General features: G+C 46.6%; 1 protein-coding gene across 1 annotated transcript in view; it reads right to left on the minus strand.

The window, feature by feature from the left end:
- LOC115196908 (voltage-dependent P/Q-type calcium channel subunit alpha-1A) overlaps nt 1-20,427 on the minus strand; it is a 145,287-nt gene that overhangs the window by 15,244 nt on the left and 109,616 nt on the right. Inside the window, exons 41-46 of the mRNA XM_029757962.1 lie at nt 19,071-19,167; nt 12,243-12,348; nt 11,345-11,452; nt 8,808-8,911; nt 4,194-4,297; nt 3,579-3,714 (exon numbers count right to left, since the gene is read on the minus strand). Of these exons, the coding sequence (XP_029613822.1) occupies nt 3,579-3,714; nt 4,194-4,297; nt 8,808-8,911; nt 11,345-11,452; nt 12,243-12,348; nt 19,071-19,167 (655 nt within the window). The remainder of the gene's footprint in view (nt 1-3,578; nt 3,715-4,193; nt 4,298-8,807; nt 8,912-11,344; nt 11,453-12,242; nt 12,349-19,070; nt 19,168-20,427) is intronic.

Raw genomic sequence — 20,427 nt, forward strand, 5'->3', positions numbered from 1 at the left:
AGAGGGGGCTTCAGTACAGGGGGCTTCAGTACAAGGGGCTTTGGTGCAGGTGGCTTCGGTGCAGGGGGCTTCGGTGCAGGGGGCTTCGGTGCAGGGGTCTTCGGTACAGGGGGCTTCGGTACAAGGGGCTTCGGTACAGGTAGTTTCGGTACAGGGGGCTTCGGTACAGGTAGTTTCGGTAAAAGGGGCTTCGGTACAGGTGGTTTCGGTACAGGGGGCTTCGGTACAAGTGGTTTTGGTACAGGGGGCTTCGGTACAGGTGGTTTCGGTACAGGGGGCTTCGGTGCAGGGGGCTTCGGTGCAGGGGGCTTCGGTGCAGGTGGCTTCGGTACAGGGGGATTCAGTACAGGTGGCTTCGGTGCAGGGGGCTTCAGTACAGGTGGCTTCGGTGCAGGGGGCTTCAGTGCAGCTGGCTTCGGTGCAGGGGGCTTTGGTGCAGGGGGCTTGGGGATAGAGGGCTTGGGGGCTGAAGGTTTGGGGGCTGAGGGCTTGGTCCGTGCTCTCCGGTATCCTTGGGACATCCCTACCCCATTTAAGTTGAAATTTAACCTCTAAAAGTCTAAGCTAACACATGGGATTGTTTTAAGACAGTCATACCATGGATCATTTAGATATTTGATTTAGGTATATATAAACAAATATATACAGTACCAGTACAAAGTTTGGACACACCTACTCATTCCAAGTTCTTTCTTTATTTTTACTATGTTCTACATTGTAGAATAATAGTGAAGACATCAAAACTATGAAATAACACATATGGAATCATGTAGTAGCCCAAAAAAGTGTTAAACAAATCAAAATATATTTTATATTTGAGATACTTTAAAGTAGCCACCCTTTGCCTTGATGGCAGCTTTGCACACTTTTGGCATCCTCTCAACCAGCTTCATGAGGTAGCCATCTGGAATTAATTTTATATAAGGTTAACAGGTGTGCCTTGTTAAAAGTACATTTATGGAATTTATTTCCTTTCTTAATGCCTTTGAGCCAATCAGTTGTGTTGTGACAAAGTAGGGATGGTAAAGAAGATAGCCCTATTTGGTAAAAGACCAAATCCATATTATGGCAAGAACAGCTCTAATAAGCAAAGAGAAATGACAGTCCATCATTACTTTAGGACATGAAGGTTAGTCAATTCAGAAAATGTCAAGAACTTTGAAAGTTTCTTCAAGTGCAGTCGCAAAAACCATCAAGCGCTATGATGAAACTGACTCTCATGAGGACCGCCACAGGAAAGGAAGACCCAGAGTTACCTCTGATGCAGAGGATAATTTCATTAGAGTTACCATTCTCAGAAATTGCAACCCAAATAAATGCTTCACAGAGTTCAAGTAAGACAAACATCTCAACATTAACTGTTCAGAGGAGACTGCGTGAATCAGGCCTTCAGGGTCGAATTGCTGCAAAAAAAACACAACTAAAGGACACCAATAAGACGTAGAGACTTGCTTGGGCCAAGAAACACGAGCAATGGACATTAGACCGGTGGAAATCTGTCCTTTGGTCTGATGAGTCCAAATTGGAGATTTTTGGTCTTTGAGATGGTTTGGGATGGGTTGGACCGCAGAGTGAAAGAAAAGCAGCCAACAAGTGCTCAGCATATGTGGGAACTCCTTCAAGACTGCTGGAAAAGCATTCCAGGTGACTACCTCATGAAGCTGGTTGAGAGAATGCCAAGAGTGTGCAAAGCTGTCATCAAGGCATGTGGTGGCTACTTTTAATAATCTAAAATGTATTTTGATTGGTTTAACACTTTTCTGGTTACTACATTATTCCATATGTGCTATTTCATAGTTTTGATGTCTAGTAAAAATAAAGAAAAACCCTTGAATGAGTAGGTATGTCCAAACCGAACCTTTGACTGGCACACTATATATATATATATATATATATATATATATATATATATATATACATATATATTTATATTTATATTTACCCAAAAACATATAGGGGATTGGAAATTATGCATACAATTACATTGATGGAAGCTACAATCCATCTGGAATATTAAAGCTGATCTACACCCTAAAAAAAATGACAAATTAAAAATAAAAGATAATAATCAAAAAATGAACAGTTCTTGTGCTGATGTTGCTTCCAGAAGCCGTTTGGAACTCGTTGCAACCGAGGACAGACGAGTTTTACGCGCTATACGCGTCAGCACTCAGCGGTCCCGTTCTGTGAGCTTGTGTGGCTTACCACTTTGCAGCTGAGCCATTGTTGCTCCTAGACATTGCCACTTCACAATAACAGCACTTACAGTTGACCAGAGCAGCTCTAGCAGGGAAGAAATTTGACAAACTGACTTGTTCGAAAGGTGTCATCCTATGACGGTGCCACGTTGAAAGTCACTGAGCTCTTCAGTAAAGCCATTCTACTGCCAATGTGTGTCTATGGAGATTGCATGGCTCTGTGCTTGATTTTATGCACCTGTCAGCAACGGGTTTGGCTGAAATAGCCAAATCCACTAATTTGAAGAGTTGTTCACATTTTTTTGTATATATATAGCATACTTCGATTCCTTTTTTAAACCGGTACTGGGTTACTTTCAGACGAGTCCAGTGACACTTGTCGGCGTCGTAAAGCAAAACGGAGAACACTATCGTTTGGACACTACAGACGTTTTCGTGAGAAGACCGATTTTCGGGATGTCTCCTGGTCTGACAAACAGTGTTGTAGTTCTGCCACTTTCCACCACAAATGCAGAAGGCCGACATAGGCGTATCCGATGGATTGAGACACAGCCAATACAAAAAAACATATTTCAATCTTAAACAGACGGATTTTGATTTTGATAATATTATGCTATTTAGGGCTTGGGGATGAGGGTTTGGGGGCTGAGGGCTTGGGGGATGAAGGCTTGGAGGTTGTGGGCCTGGGGGCTGAGGGGGATAGATGGGTATGGGATGTGAATGGTGGGAGGGTTTAAGCAGGCATAGCCAATCAGGGCAGGTTATAGGGAAACCATCATGTTCACATTTTCCCAGTAACTAACTCTAACTACTGGGCCCTTCATGTAGATCTGAAAGGATTAGTAATGACTCAAAGCCATTAGATGAATGTGCTGTATTGCTTACACCTTTCAGATCTGTCTAAGTGCCTATAGGGGAGAGGAGCTGTAGGGACCATATGGACAATAGGCAGGAATAAAACAGAGCCAGCGGTGACTCTGTGTACGAGTTGATTCAACAATGATGACCCTGAATATCCTGTAAGGAAAGAGCACCAGGACACTAGCTCTATATGAACCAGTCCAATGAAAATATGTGGATGTTCAGACAGCATGAAACATGAATAGCATGAAAGAAAATCCCTATTTCATGTTTACTGGGAACCATTTATTAGTGTGTTCTTGTGTGCAATGACATACTGTACATGTTACATGCAGGTACTGTATTGATCTGTATTTGTGCGTATGCATGTGCGTGTATATACACTTCTGAGTTATGTCTGTTGTCCAGGGATTCCTCTGGATGCTGGTGTGTGTGTGTGTGTGTGTGTGTGTGTGTGTGTGTGTGTGTGTGTGTGTGTGTGTGTGTGTGTGTGTGTGTGTGTGTGTGTGTGTGTGTTACCTGCGAGTTATGCCTGCTGTCCAGGCCATCCTCAGAGTGCTGTCCCTCAGGACTCCAGCTGCCTACTCTCTGGGACATCTCCTGAGCCCGCACTGTCACCCACGACTGGCTGTCTGGAACCCCCCCCTCCACCGGTCTACAACACACAGACAGTCAGACAGGCCCCTCGCACACACACACACCACCTCCCTCCACCGGTCTACAACACACACACACAGTCAGACCCGGGACATATATACACACGGATAGACAAACACGGACACACGCATGCATACACACAAACCAGGCCCCATATACATCACCTTCATCAGACCCATGCATTCAGCGCTTGTATGAGGCTAACTGAATGCACTCATCCTCACAAACCCATACACCAGCCTTTCTGAACACACTACACACGCACATACACACAGTGGTCCTCTACACGTGAGGCGTGTCCGCCCAGCGTGTCGTCCTTCTCCTCCTTCTCATGGATGACACTCCACCTGTGGAGCCACTACCCATCCTCCCTCTGGCTGCAGAGAAAGAGGGAGAGAGAAAACAGAGAGAGAGGGAGAGGACAGAGAGAGAGACCCAGAGAGAGAGTTGGAGGGGGGGGGACAGGGGTCTACTCACAGGCTGTTGACGGGGTCTGCCGGTTGGGTAGGAGGGAGGCTGAGAGGCCCGTCCTGGATGGGGGAGGGCGGCTCCACGCGCTGAAACAGTAATGTCGTTCGATTCTGTGTGAGATACAACATGGCCGCCGGCTTTAAGGTAGACATACAGGAAATGGGGAAGGTGGAGAAGAAAGTGAGTTCAGAGCAGGTCACAGCATCCAGGGGGGAGGAAGGGTTTCAGTCAGCAGGGGCTGACTGAGCCAGAGCGCATTCTGGGAGGGGAGTTGGAGTCCTGCTGTAAATGTGAGAATGGAAGGCTCATGCCAATGACTCATCTACTTCCAGGTCACCATGAATGAAGGGCATTAACCAGAGCCATAGCCACTGTATATGACCTACAGTATACAGTACCTAGCTATGGATTTGGAAGTGTTCCGTTGGATGCTACAAAGAGGTCTGGATTTGTCTGGCGTTAATTAAGGTCTTTGTCTACAGTATTTTTTATCTGATCAGACAATGTGCATGTTGCTCATAGGAACACATCTCAAATGACACACTATTTCTGATTTTCACCTAGGCTTTGATTCAAAAGAAGTGCACTATAACATGAAAAGGGTGCCATTCAATACACAACCCATTCGACAGGATGGACAGTGTTTACCTCTCGACCTGATTGGGATTTCAACCTTGACTTTTGACCCCCATTTGACCTCAAGCAGCCAAATGATCACTATCGGCAACCAGGAAATTAGAGTTGGTGGGTGCAGTTTGAGCCAGTCAAACAATCCATCAGAGCAGTGGAACAGCAAGACCAGGGAGGGAATAAGGAAGAGTTGAACAAGGCAGAACATCAGTGCAAAACCAATGGACAGATCCATCAGGAAGAGAACATTCCAAGTTTCTGTTGAAAACAGACGTTGACACATAAGGAGAGGAGGGAGAATAGTCAGGAAATAATATTAAAATGATGATAGAGAAAGGAAGACAGGAGGAGAGAATGAGAAAAGGAAAGAATAGAGGTAGAAGTCCATGTGAGCGAATATCGAGAGAGAAAGGGGACACAAGGAGGGATAGAGGAAGGATGAAAAAGAGAGAGGAAGACGAGGACTAGGAGTAGAAGGGGTCTTTGTAGAAGGGGTCTACATAGAACCCAAAGGGGTTCTACCTGGAACCAAAAGGGTTATATCTGGAACCAAAAAGGGTTCATCAAATGGTTCTCCTATGGGGACAGCTTAAGAACTCTTTTAGGTTCTAGATAGCACCTGTTTTTCTTAGTGTAGGTGAAATGCATGGTGGGAGTAAGTGTGTTCAAATAACCACATACAGTGTCATTCAGTTATTACACATCCACTTAAAACTGACCAACTGCTACTTTTTTGTCCGTAAGATATCTGGGCAAAATGTTGTTGGGCCGTATTTGGTTTCCAGCTGTGGGCCGTAAACCATGCCGGCAGTGGGCCACTCCTGGGCCAGTATATACTTGCTAGCTGGAATGGATTATCAATGGTAAGTAGCTGTTTTGGTTTAAGGATTTCACGAGCCATGAAGGGTCAAGTTTAAAGTGGATGGATCACAAAGGTTCCAGGTCACACAAGGAAATAGCACACAAATATTTTCCCAAACAATATTTGTCCAATTGTCAGTTCTAAACACTTGGAACAGTTCTTGTCCGAACCTGAACCGTTCGAAGCAAGGGTATTCCCATTCTCCAGGTCCCACCCCTAGTCTCACATCATGACAAACCACATGCTTATCTACGGCAGCAAGCTCTACCTGGAATCATGCAGGGAAGAAACTCTCATCACTGGGATAGATGCTACCCTACACTATGTCTCTCCTTACCTAACACTATGGTAATAATACTGTCTGAGATGGTGCAAGGGGGAGGGAAGTCCACTCCTCTGCTCCTGTCCTTCTGTAAGCAAGTAGCAGCATGGGGTGGGAGAGGGAAGGAGGGGAAGAGAGGTGGGGGTGCAAGGGGGAGGAGAGTGAGGGGCAGCTCAGTAAGAGGAGGTGTAGAGAGGGGTACAGGGGAGAGGGGAGAGGATGTGTAGGGGTAAAGGGTGGGAGAGCAGACATTGGCTGGAGAGCAGGATGGGCGACGATTAGATGAGGATGTGTCAGTGACATCATCAATGTTTGATAACATTCATTGCTCAAGAAACTCCAGTTCGTGAGTGTTTGTGCTCTGTACATGTTTGTGATCATGGGTAAGTACACCTTGGGAGCATTAGAGTAAAAGCACAAGGACCAGCTGGGTGGTATGGTTGTGGTTGTGAATGAAGACCAAGCATATGACATGGTCACGGTCAAAAGTTCAATGACTTGACTCTAAGTATTGGGTGACCAACTCTTGAGTCTTCTCAGCTTGTCTTATGAGTCTTCCATTGTAGTTCGACAGGTGATAGAGGGTGGTTTCTACAGTTGTTTAGATGGTATCCTCCTTAGATAGCTCCATCATGTTCCTGAGGAGTTCCTGTGACTTGTCCAATCAAACTATCCCCTGACTCATACTGTAGGTCCCATCCAACCAACTCTTCAAAAAGCATGTACGTATACAAATCTATACACATGGCTAAGGCAGGTTTGAGGTCAGTTTTTAAAGCTCAGACAGAGCCAGACTCTCTCAACTAACTCCTAGATCTTTCAATATCCTGCCTCTCTCACGTCCTTCGCCTCATGTGTCAGAGAAAAAGAGTTAAGATCATTGTTTAAACGTTGAATTTAGTGACTATCCCTTCAAGACCAACCTCTTCCTTGTGCTATCCTACAAGGAAGGAATGCCAGATGGCAGCAATGAAGTCATGAGGAATTGATATGGCTGAGAGTTGTGTGTAGAGTGGTGGCAGGTGGCCATAGCAGAGCAGGGAAAGTGGCATGCTTAGAGTGCAATGAGAGAGGAGGAGTAGGAGGAGAGGAGGAGTAGGACTCTGTCTGTAAAATAGGAAACCGTGTATGTGTGTGCGTGAGAAATACAAATAAAACAAATAAAACAATCTCTGTAATTGAAAACGTCATCTTTTACTTTACACTTAAAATGTTTCTGTAACTGTGTTACAAATACTGCTACAATTTTAACGTTTTATCGTCAGTGGCTTCACATGTGACTACAAGATCCACTGTATTGGTTGTATATGCATTCTCTCTGTCAACAGGGAATAGGGGGCTACAGTGCAATGCTACAGTCCAGGGTGTAGGGCAACAGTCCAAGGCCAGGATGTGGCTAAAGGCTTGGGAAGACTAGCATCATCATCATCATCATCACTAGCAGTGGATTCACAGCCAGGGAAAGGGAGGATAAAGAGGAACAGGCTTAGGTGAGGAATGTACATTAACGTCGTACAGTCTTCGCCATCCAGAGCTGTGACAAAGACACCCAGCCCAAACCGATCCAAAGATGATCGAGAGGGTTCTCTATAGCAAGAAAAGTGCCTCTTCTTTAGAAATAATTGTGATTCAGAATTATATAATTGTGCTTGAAATATAATCTGCTGGTTTTCTGTATAGATGCTCTAGCAATAATATAATATCATATAAAAATTTACCGTAATTTCCAGACTATTAAGCGCACCTGAATATAAGCCGCACCCACTGAATAATTTTTTTATTTTTATTTTGAACATAAATAAGCCACACATGTCTATAAGCCGCAGGTGCCTACCGGTACATTGAAACAAATTAACTTTACACAGGCTTTAACGAAACATGGCTTGTAACAAAAATAAATAGGCTTTAACGAAACACGGCTTGTAACAAAAAATTAAAAATTAGCAGTAAGCTTTAGTTGTCTTTTTGCACTGAGTCAATTCCTCACGCTGCTGTTTCCAATGTCTTACCATCGACTCATTAAGACCAAGCTCCCGTGCAGCAGCTCTATTTCCTTTTCTAACAGCCAGATCAATCGCCTTCAACTTGAAAGCTGCATCATATGCATTTCTCCGTGTCTTTGCCATGATGAGGGTGACAAAATGACTACCGTAATCAGAATGATGGGAAGTTTGAGAGCGCTCGATTTAATCTAAACAGTAAACAAAAAAGTTGTTTGACCTTAACCCGTTCGGCAATTACATTGGTCTAATGAAAGCTTCATGCCGCCAAAAAACTGAGCACGTCACAGAATGTGTTTTTTTGGAGAAAAAAAAATGTAAAGCGGGAAAAATCCATATATTGGCCGCGTCATTGCTTAAGCCGCGAGGTTCAAAGCTGGGAAAAAAGTTGCGGCTTATAGTCTGGAATTTACAGTAATATAACATGGACCAGTGACATACTTTGTCCACCAGAGGGCCTCACATAGTTTTATACCGACTAACTGCAGAGATAGATAGGAAGGAAGGGAGGATGGAAGAACACTGAGAGACAAGACTAGAGTGGGTAAACCCAATGGCAGTGGTCCTCTAACCTTTGACCTCTAACCATTAGCCAGGTGAGGTCAATGATAACAAGTGACCTTACAATAACGTAGTAAGTAAATGCTATAGTAAGACTGTGGGTGGGCGTGGTTATGGATTGTCACAGCTCCGCTTTGACCCCTGTACTAACAGCACAGCAGTATTTCTAGTCAGTCTGACTCTGCCCTCAGTCAGTCTGCGTTGTCTGAAGGTTTGGGGATGGTTCCTAGGGACAGTAGTTGTACCTGCTCCGCCTCTAGCCGCGCCTGAGAGCGCTTGGCCTTGCTCTGCCTGTAGTACTCCATAATCATCATGGCAGCGTAGATCTTCCCCACCGTCAGGTCTGTTGCTGCTGAGAGAGGGACAAGTTACCCTGCACGATTAGACCACTACGTATGGGACCCTGAGCGAGAGGGATGGGAGTAGAGGGGACGAGGCACGCACACAGAGAGAGAGACACACACTCACACAGACAAATACACACATATACACGAACACAGAGCTGATAGTCTTTTCACAAACAGACTCAGACTAAAAAATGATCATGTGTCACATTTTCTCTGTTTAACTGTAGTCTTTCCTTCTTTCCATCTTTTCTAGCCATATCTGTATTTCTACTGACTGGTGGTCTTCAATCAGAAGACAAGACTCAAGACCACTTCATTGTGTAGATGGGGGACCTGGCAGAGGACTGGACAGTATCAACAGAACTACTGGGGCTGTTTTGATGCTGTTTTGGCATTCTGATTTAGGACCGATGGTTCCCCCTTGACTTCTCAATAGAAGGTGGACATCTTGTACTTAGTTCAATTTGGACCTTGTACTTTGTTATCTCCAAACAGATAAACAAAACAGAGCTTCAGAATAGTATAAAGTGCGATAACAGTCTTTGAAAGAGTCATTTCCAGGTTTCAACAGCAGATCACATCTTCACAATAAAAGGGCCTAACGTCCAGTTAAAAAAAAAAGTGTGTTCACAACATTATGCTATTGGCCATTTCTGTACTCTGCTCACCAGCATGCTAAATTACCACACATTTTATTTCAACTTGGCTTGAACGTTATTAGCAGGGCAAGGAAGCCTGTGCATTCTGATCAAATTTGGTACAATTAGCAATCTGGTGAGTAGCTATAACGCACCTGACCCAGATGCCTTTACCTACACTGTAAATCATGTTTCCTTTCATATAATATACATCTAATATCTACATAACAACTAGTGCTTTGGCACTTGTGCATTCCTTCTAGTCCTGTATGTATTTCTCCGACATGCATAGCAGCTAGTGTTCTGACCTACAGTAGCACTGTATGAACTAAACCCCTGGAGTGTTCTGACCTACAGTAGCACTGTATGAACTAAACCCCTGGAGTGTTCTGACCTACAGTAGCACTGTATGAACTAAACCCCTGGAGTGTTCTGACCTACAGTAGCACTGTATGAACTAAACCCCTGGAGTGTTCTGACCTACAGTAGCACTGTATGAACTAAACCCCTGGAGTGTTCTGACCTACAGTAGCACTGTATGAACTAAACCCCTGGAGTGTTCTGACCTACAGTAGCACTGTATGAACTAAACCCCTGGAGTGTTCTGACCTACAGTAGCACTGTATGAACTAAACCCCTGGAGTGTTCTGACCTACAGTAGCACTGTGTGAACTAAACCCCTGGAGTGTTCTGACCTACAGTAGCACTGTGTGAACTAAACCCCTGGAGTGTTCTGACCTACAGTAGCACTGTATGAACTAAACCCCTGGAGTGTTCTGACCTACAGTAGCACTGTATGAACTAAACCCCTGGAGTGTTCTGACCTACAGTAGTACTGTATGAACTAAACCCCTGGAGTGTTCTGACCTACAGTAGCACTGTATGAACTAAACCCCTGGAGTGTTCTGACCTACAGTAGCACTGTATGAACTAAACCCCTGGAGTGTTCTGACCTACAGTAGCACTGTATGAACTAAACCCCTGGAGTGTTCTGACCTACAGTAGCACTAAATGAACTAAACCCCTGGAGTGAAAAGACTACTATAGAGAGTTGGTCTATAGAGAGGCACCCCCTGATCTCAGGCACAGAGCTGGGCAGACAGCCTGCTGGTATTGGATCCGGTGGAGGTGTGATGTTGGGTCTACAGAACAGGCCTGGAATCAGTGGAATGGGCTGTTGGAAGTATTGCATTGGGACTTTAGGATGAGGCCTGCTGTGTACAGTTGTTAGGTTGGGTGGAGGTGTGATATGGGTGCAAGAAAAGAGGTCTATATGGGTGTGTGGGGACTGGGGCTGGGGGGTGGTGGATGGGGTACATGGCCTGCTGTAGGGAAATGGAGCTAGGGCTGGTGGAGGTGGATGGGGTACATGGCCTGATGTAGGGAAATGGGGCTAGGGATGGTGGAGGTGGATGGGGTACATGGCCTGCTGTAGGGAAATGGGGCTAGTGCTGGTGGTGGATGGAGGCTGGAGATGAAGGTCTAAAATTAGGTGTGTCGTCTTCGAGGATTGGACTGGTGGGAATCATGGGATCCTGTGTGTGTGTGTTGGTGTTGGTATGTGTCTATGTGTACATAATAAGTGTGTGTGTGTGTGTGTGTGTGTGTGTGTGTGTGTGTGTGTGTGTGTGTGTGTGTGTGTGTGTGTGTGTGTGTGTGTGTGTGTAGGGGGCTGTGCCTGCTGTATCAGAGGGTGCAGCAGTGAAGGAGACTGGTTGAGAAAAGCTGTCCTCGGGTGGCATGAAGAAGTAGACAGACACTGGCATCGCGTCGCGGTCCAAACACACTGCAACTTACACTTATGTGGCGTGACTAAGAGGTCCAGGGTCTTCTGGGAGAGATTGGGCCAAATCGCCATCATCTCTTTCCTCAGCTCTGCATCCATCTGGTGTTTGTCCACACCTCCTACACACACGCAATGACACACACACACACACACACACACACACACACACACACACACACACACACACACACACACACACACACACACACACACACACACACACACACACACACAAGCAGGCACACGCACACAAGCAGGCACACACACATGCACCAGTGTATACACACACATATAATAGCAACACACACACATAAACACACACATTCACATCGATACAAATACACAGCAGAGCCATAGAGGTGTAAGAATTGACGCACAGACATGAAAACACACACAAGCACACAGACACACAAGAGAATGTGTTTGTTAATAGAGGTGAGCCTTGACTCCCAGTTTAAATGTATAGTGTGGATGAGCCATGTAACATAGAGACATGGGGATTCAATAGTATGTCTGGCCATCTTCACTTTGATTGGGCCAACCAAATAAAGTGAGACTCAATTACATTGAAACTATGATTGTTAATTCACATAAGAACTCTACAAAGTCTACAAAAAAAGAGCTGTAGCCTATTAGAAACCCTATTACACTGACAGTATGGCTGGTAGTACACATTCAATTCTATTGGTTAATAAGAACTATACAAACTCTATAGAAAAAGAGCTGTACTTAGGACACCGTGGGAGAAGCAGAGGGACCGATGTAGGTCTCAGGGACAGCAGGGTACACACGATACACAACCACCTTACAGTAGCAGACTGCCCTGCTCTGTTCTAGGGAAGACAAGAAACAGGGGGAAGAGATGGTGAAAAAGGCAAGCAGGAAAGAGGGGTTCCAAACCTTCCGTACCCTTGGCGATCTTGATGTCCAGCGCCGTGCGGATCAGGGCCATCAGGGTGGAGTTGAAGTGGACTGAGTTGTCGTCGGCGACTGGGAGGTCCATCCGCAGCAGCCTCTGTTGGAAAGAGCCAATCGGGGGAAGGTGAGTGAGTAAAAAGGGTGTCCCCCCCAGGAAGTGGTGGTGTAGGTGTGTTCTGAACCTCCAGGTGAGGAGACAGGGAAAGGGTGGGGGGGAGCTCTGTCATTTTTTGTAGCAGGCTCTATGAGTCTGTCTGTCTATCTGTACATCTGTCTGTCAACTATACAATGTGTCATTGGCACTGCTACACCAGTTATGGCTGCTGTTTGGCAGCTGAGTTGTTATTAGGTACTGTCAGTACCAAAAAGATGTAAACATTGATATTTCAGTTATTTGATCCTTTCATGGCGGTGGCAAATGATACCATGATTTATTTACAGCCTGTGAGAGCCAAAGGTATAAAATGGTTAACATTACACTACCACTACTGATTACTATGAGTTGGTTGGTTCCTCGTGGGTGTTACCTTGTTCATGACTGTACACAGATATGAATAACAGTCCTTGTTGTGTTACTTAGGAGGACCTCACAGGTTCAGTAGTGTCACAGCATTATTTACGCCTTCTCTGATAGCAGGTGTAGAATGAAGTTAGACTCTGATCCAATGTCAGCTTTGTGCTTTTTCCCCTTGAATGGTTTAGTTCAGGATTATGGGATATTAATCTGATTCTAGATCAGTAAGAGCAGACAGCTGGCTGCCACTAACAGAGCTCCCCGTAGTGGATTGGAGATTCACAGAGTTCAACAGAGACCAGGCCATAAAGCGATAAACCAAAACTGAGGGACAGGGGGAGGGGAACGTCATCGTTTTCATTTATCCTTTATCCACCTTCTGGTCTTGTCAATATAAGAGAAATGGACACGAGCCAACACACACACACATGCACAGACAACACACACAGACAACGTGACGTTAGTGTGTGTGATACAGGCTCGCGGTAACCGTTGTCACGGCGACATCCCAGACATGCAGCAAGACCATGCCAACCACTCCGCTCCCCTACCCCAAAACCCTGTGACACATCCCCCCATCCTCCCCTGCCCCCTCCCATGCAACATGCGGTGCACACACATAATGCTTCACAGGACAAGCAGCGGCACAGCCGTACACAGAAAGCATCCTCTGTGTGGTTTAATAATAGAATAATGTTTATCTGTTTGGGTTTAGTAGTGGTTACTGGCAGGAGGATATGACATCATTGAAACTACATGTGCTACATCTGTAGGAGATATTAGATGAAGGGCTGTTGTTGTCATACAGAGACAATAGAGCTGTAAAGCTCTGTGCAAATCCTCTGATCTCTCAGTGAATAATGGGTGCAGGGCCTGACAGGGTTAATAGGTGAGCGTGAGAACAGAATTCAGACGATCAAGGTAATCTAAGAAAGTCAAGATGGCCGCCGCGGCAGCCATTTTTTAAAAGGTAAGATGGGCTGAGGTTCTAGGAAAGGCTGCCTTAGGCCTGAGGAAGGCTGTACAATAAGTGTTAGGGGGTGGGGAAAAATACATCTCGTTATCAGAAAATAATTGAAAAGAGAGAGGGGGGGTGGGTTGTGAGTGGCGTTTTAGAGACCGTTGTCAAAGCAAAAGAAGGGAGAGGTTGGAGGATGAGAAGAGGTTGGAGGATGAGAGAGAAAAGACATCAGAGAGATAAACAGCGAGTGATAAGAAAAAGAGGTTGAAAGTGATAGAATAAAAGAAAGATCTTCAGCCACACAAGCTGGTCGAGTCTAACACAGCATCCTGCCTGAAGACTACTGTCTGTCTGTCTCTACAGAACAGAGAAGAGTGGGGGTGAGAATTTAACACTACACATACAGGGGCCATTATTCTGTGGTTCAGAGGTGAAGGTCAAGTGTGAGGGTTTTTACCTCTCTCATTAGGCAGGTAGGTAGTGATGGTGGGTGGGGGATAGGGGACAGGTGAAGGGCAAGAAGGGGGGTCTGTGGGTTTTTAATGTCAAACTAAGATCACCTACAGATGACAGTTTACACAGGGAAAGGGGAGAGAGGTATTTTCAAAGACGGGACTGTTGCTATGGTTACCCCCAGACACAGTAGATGGAGGTGGCGGGGGATGGAAGGTTAGAGGTCAAAGTCTGAAAGAGGGGTTATATTACAGGGGACACTTCAGGAGGGAGGCTGTTAGGACTGAGGGACAAAACGCAGGGAGGAGAAGAAGGAAGGAGAGAAAAGAGAGGATAAAGCAGAGAGGTGAGGCAGGGAGAGGAGAGATGAGATGAGCTGATAGAGGACAGAAAGGCAGAGAGATGCAGATATGCAGAGAGAGAGAGCTATAGAGAGAGAGAGGCAGGGAGAGGAGAGATGAGATGAGCTGATAGGAATGAATGAACAGAGGACAGAAAGGCAGAGAGATGCAGATATGCAGAGAGAGAGAGCTATAGAGAGAGAGAGGCAGGGAGAGGAGAGATGAGATGAGCTGATAGGAATGAATGAACAGAGGACAGAAAGGCAGAGAGATGCAGATATGCAGAGAGAGAGATATGGAGAGAGAGAGGCAGGGAGAGGAGAGATGAGATGAGCTGATAGAGGACAGAAAGGCAGAGAGATGCAGATATGCAGAGAGAGAGAGATGGAGAGAGAGAGGCAGGGAGATGAGAGATGAGATGAGCTGATAGAGGACAGAAAGGCAGAGAGATGCAGATATGCAGAGAGAGAGAGATGGAGAGAGAGAGGCAGGGAGAGGAGAGATGAGATGAGCTGATAGAGGACAGAAAGGCAGAGAGATGCAGATATGCAGAGAGAGAGAGATGGAGAGAGAGAGGCAGGGAGAGGAGAGATGAGATGAGCTGATAGAGGACAGAAAGGCAGAGAGATGCAGATATGCAGAGAGAGAGAGATGGAGAGAGAGAGGCAGGGAGAGGAGAGATGAGATGAGCTGATAGAGGACAGAAAGGCAGAGAGATGCAGATATGCAGAGAGAGAGAGATGGAGAGAGAGAGGCAGGGAGAGGAGAGATGAGATGAGCTGATAGAGGACAGAAAGGCAGAGAGATGCAGATATGCAGAGAGAGAGAGATGGAGAGAGAGAGGCAGGGAGAAATATAGGGAGAAATAGAAAGATAGAGGAATGGCAAAGTGAAGAATAGAAAGAGAGAGAGACGCGGAGAGAGGGATGCTAGAGATCGAGGTAGAGGTAAAGATTAACAGAGATGCAGGTAGGGAGAGCAGCTGGGAGGATAAGGAGGGTTTGGGGGACAGTAAGTTCTGGCGGTAGATAGATCTCCTGTGCCTACAGGCTGTTCTGCTGGCTGCCCCTGAGGCTCACAGCGATCTGCCTACGAAGGGACATGTGTGTGTCATAAAGGTATCATAATTGTGTCATAATGTGTTGTAAGGGTATAATAAGGGTATAATGGGGGTATGAGGTTAAATTAGAGCAGTGGTCACTACCATCCCTGGTCTGAGAGAGATGGTGTGCAGGGCAGGTTTTTGGCCTAGTCCAATGTTAGCACACTTGATTCTGTTGGTCAGCTATTTAGCAAGACCTTGATTAGTTGAATCAGAGAACTGTTAGTTCTCCAGGACCAGGTTTGGTGACAACCAAATTAGTTGGGTATATGAGTGTGTGTTAGAATATCTGAAGGATTTCACAGGTATGTAAGGGTATTTAACGGGCATGAGTGTGTGTCGGTGTGTGTGTGTGTGTCTGTGTATGACAGTGTGTGAGAGAGGTAATGGTAGTGCCCGTGTGGTGGTGGGGGTGAAGGGGCAGGCATGCGAGTGGCGGGTTAGGAGGAGGGGAGGAGACAGCATGTGAAGAGGAGGGGGACTGGAAACAGAGTAGAACTGCATTGACAGAAGAACGGGGACGGGTGGAAAAGATTCACTTGCAGATTTTGCTACAGGAGAGATTCTACTACAAAAAAAAGAGGCTAGACGTTATTCTGTGGCAATGATAACAGTTAACTGGTTAGCATACTACACAACCAACTAGATAGACAACAAACTATAATCCACCTAAGGGGACCTTTCAGCTCTCTGTCCTCCACCCAGAAAATACATCCTGATTTGTATATGTTGGACTACTGTACAACTAAAGACAGAAACCTGTTCCTCTATAGGTGTGTGTGTGTGTGTGGTGTGTGTGTGTGTGTGTGTGTGTGTGTGTGTGTGTGTGTGTGTGTGTGTGTGTGTGTGTGTGTGCGTGTGTGCGTGTGTGTGTGTGCGTGTGTTTGCAGTAGCGCCATCCACAGGATGGAGAGACTAAGAGGACAGAAGTCTTACGGACCTTCCAAGCCCGGCTGCACACGCATACTGGTGTGTGTGTGTATGTATGTGTTTTTGTCTGTGCGTGTGTGTGTAGCTGTGTGCATACACTATTTTGCCAGCTTGGCCAAACATTTATATACATTTTTGTATAAGTAGATATCTTTAATATTTTTTCCACTAGTATACATTAAAGAGGTCACTCTAATGTACACACCTGTATAGAGTCAATATCGAAGTTTGAGACCCCTTGACGTTTACTTTAGCCAAAGCTGCTATAGTTACCACAGCTGATTTGGTGTATTCTATTCCACTATGCACTCTATTCAGATTATTGTAAAGCTTTGACTGGCAAAAACAACGTGTTGGTGTATGTGTTTGATAATAAGTGTGTGTAGAGGTGTGTGTGTGTTTCCGTCAGTATACACGGTGCAAAAGAGCTGAGAAGGTCCCTCCATTCACCCCTTCCTGTGGATAAACCTGTCTGACCTTTGTCCCTTGACCCTAACCCCCCCGCCCCTCACCCCCAAACCCCTACCCTCCATCCCTCCTCCCCATTCCCCACAATGACATCAGCGCTCCCCTCCATCGAATAACGAAAGCGAAGAAGAAAATGGAGATAAAGCAAAATATCAGAAACAAAATGTATAGAGAAGAAGAAGACACCAACACTACGGATACACAGTAAAGCGGAGGAAGAGGCACTAAGCCCCCTGGTTCTAGGGGGTCCTGACCTTGTAGGCCACCCGTGCCGGGCACCTGTTCCCCAGGCCTAGCGGAGGGCTCATATGCCTGAGCATGTCATACATATCCCTGCAACTGATCCTGCCACTGCATGTCAGCGCAGCACAGCCACCGCCCCCCACAGCCACAGCCAGAACAGCCACAGCCAACCACAGCCAACCAGAGAGAGAGCAGAGAGAATAAGAGAAGAGAGTAGGGGTAGGAGAAGGGTAGAGAGAGAAGGAGAAGAGGGAGGGAGAGAGAGCAAGAGAGAGCGAGGGAGAAAGAGAGAGAGGGGGAGAAAAAGAGAGTGAGGGAAGAGAGAGAAGAGAGGGGGACACAGATAGAAAGAGAGATAGAGAATGAGAGCAAAAGAGAGATCAAAGCAAAGAGTAGAGAGGAGAAAAAAGAAGAAAAAAGTTATTTGGCTGGTTTGAGAGCGAGAGAGAGACGCAGTGAGGCTGTCTAGAACTGGTCTGAGTCGGCGGGGTGAGGGGGGGTACAACTGGTCTGAGCGGGCGGGGTGAGGGGGGGTACAACTGGTCTGAGTCGGCGGGGTGAGGGGGGGTACAACTGGTCTGAGCGGGCGGGGTGAGGGGGGGTACAACTGGTCTGAGTCGGCGGGGGTGAGGGGGGTACAACTGGTCTGAGTCGGCGGGGTGAGGGGGGGTACAACTGGTCTGAGCGGGCGGGGTGAGGGGGGGTACAACTGGTCTGAGTCAGCGGGGTGAGGGGGGGTACAACTGGTCTGAGTCAGCGGTGTGAGGGGGGGTACAACTGGTCTGAGTCGGCGGGGTGAGGGGGGGTACAACTGGTCTGAGCGGGCGGGGTGAGGGGGGGTACAACTGGTCTGAGTCGGCGGGGTGAGGGGGGGTACAACTGGTCTGAGTCGGCGGGGTGAGGGGGGGTACAACTGGTCTGAGCGGGCGGGGTGAGGGGGGGTACAACTGGTCTGAGCGGGCGGGGTGAGGGGGGGTACAACTGGTCTGAGCGGGCGGGGTGAGGGGGGGTACAACTGGTCTGAGCGGGCGGGGTGAGGGGGGGTACAACTGGTCTGAGCGTGGCGGGGTGAGGGGGGGGTACAACTGGTCTGAGCGGGCGGGGGGGTGAGGGGGGGTACAACTGGTCTGAGTCGGCGGGGTGAGGGGGGGTACAACTGGTCTGAGCGGGCGGGGTGAGGGGGGGTACAACTGGTCTGAGCGGGCGGGGGTGTATATCTTGTAGAAGATAAGAGGGGGGTATAGGGAGGAGGAGCGGAGTTGAGTAGAGTTGGAGACTTTTAGTAGAAGTAAAATATAGTTCTATGCAAGTGGGAGGGGATTGCATGGAGGAGCAGCGGACTTCAGAGTCAAGCACTGAGCTCCACTGCTGGGACTGGGCTATACCATGATGAGGGTGGGGTGTCAATGCAGTTTCTGTCCTCCCCCCCCAAGAACAATGCAATGCTACAGATCCCACAGTGTGTCTAGCACCGCGCCTAGCCGTGACTCAACAGCAAGCAAAACAACACTAAGAAAAATGACCAAAGGAGAACAATCATAATTCTTTTTTTTTCTTCATAATCAAACTCTTAAAAGTTTATTTTTTATTTTTCATTTCAGTGGTGCACAACGTCATGCTCGTCTGGGTGTCTGCATTGTCCTACACATTCTCGTTTCAGATCAGAATGCAAGTAGAAATGGTCAAAATAAAGAAGAAGAGAGAAAGTATAACAAAAATGAAATCCAATCAGATCAGATAAGCGACACTCATTCCATTCTTGGATGCTGTAGCAGGTGTGGTTGAGGATTTTTAGTGGAAGTCAAACCTTGCAGGCCACTCTATGGGGGCATTTCTTTCCTAAGCCAAGAGGCGGGTCGATAACTCGCAATAAACTGTACATATCCTTATAATGAATGCGACCGCTGCAAAAAGAACAGGAGGAGTTAGAACAAACGTAGAGGACAGATACGACAAGAGAGAACAATGGGAAGAAAGAAGAGCACAAGATTGACAAGAAACAAGATATCATAACAGCAAAATTACTGTACGGTGTACACACACATACTACACACACCGCACACACATACTACACACACCACACACATACTACACACACCACACACACATACTACACACACCACACGCATACTACACACACCACACACACACACACACACATTTTTGTTGCACGTCACCCGTTTGAGCTGTAGTGCTTTTCTTCTGCAATGAAACTCCAGTCTTTACCTGTTCCTATCATTCTCTCAGCCTATCCCTTCTCTGTTTAACCCCTTCCTGTCTATTATCGTTCCTGTTTTCCTAATACTACCCATCCCCCGTCTCTCTCAATACCTCTTCCTAATACTACCCATCCCCCATCTCTCTCAATTCCTCTTCCTAATAGAACCCATCCCCCGTCTCTCTCAATTCCTCTTCCTAATACTACCCATCCCCCGTCTCTCTCAATACCTCTTCCTAATACTACCCATCCCCCATCTCTCTCAATTCCTCTTCCTAATACTACCCATCCCCCATCTCTCTCAATTCCTCTTCCTAATACTACCCATCCCCCATCTCTCTCAATTCCTCTTCCTAATACTACCCATCCCCCGTCTCTCTCAATACCTCTTCCTAATACTACCCATCCCCCATCTCTCTCAATTCCTCTTCCTAATACTACCCATCCCCCATCTCTCTCAATACCTCTTCCTAATACTACCCATCCCCCATCTCTCTCAATTCCTCTTCCTAATACTACCCATCCCCCGTCTTTCTCAATTCCTCTTCCTAATACTACCCATCCCCCGTCTCTCTCAATACCTCTTCCTAATACTACCCATCCCCCATCTCTCTCAATTCCTCTTCCTAATACTACCCATCCCCCATCTCTCTCAATACCTCTTCCTAATACTACCCATCCCCCATCTCTCTCAATTCCTCTTCCTAATACTACCCATCCCCCGTCTCTCTCAATTCCTCTTCCTAATACTACCCATCCCCCGTCTCTCTCAATTCCTCTTCCTAATACTACCCATCCCCCGTCTCTCTCAATTCCTCTTCCTAATAATACCCATCCCCCATCTCTCTCAATTCCTCTTCCTAATACTACCCATCCCCCATCTCTCTCAATTCCTCTTCCTAATAATACCCATTCCCCATCTCTCTCAATTCCTCTTCCTAATACT

Source organism: Salmo trutta, chromosome 1 (assembly GCF_901001165.1).
Source record: "Salmo trutta chromosome 1, fSalTru1.1, whole genome shotgun sequence".
Lineage (NCBI taxonomy): Eukaryota > Metazoa > Chordata > Actinopteri > Salmoniformes > Salmonidae > Salmo > Salmo trutta.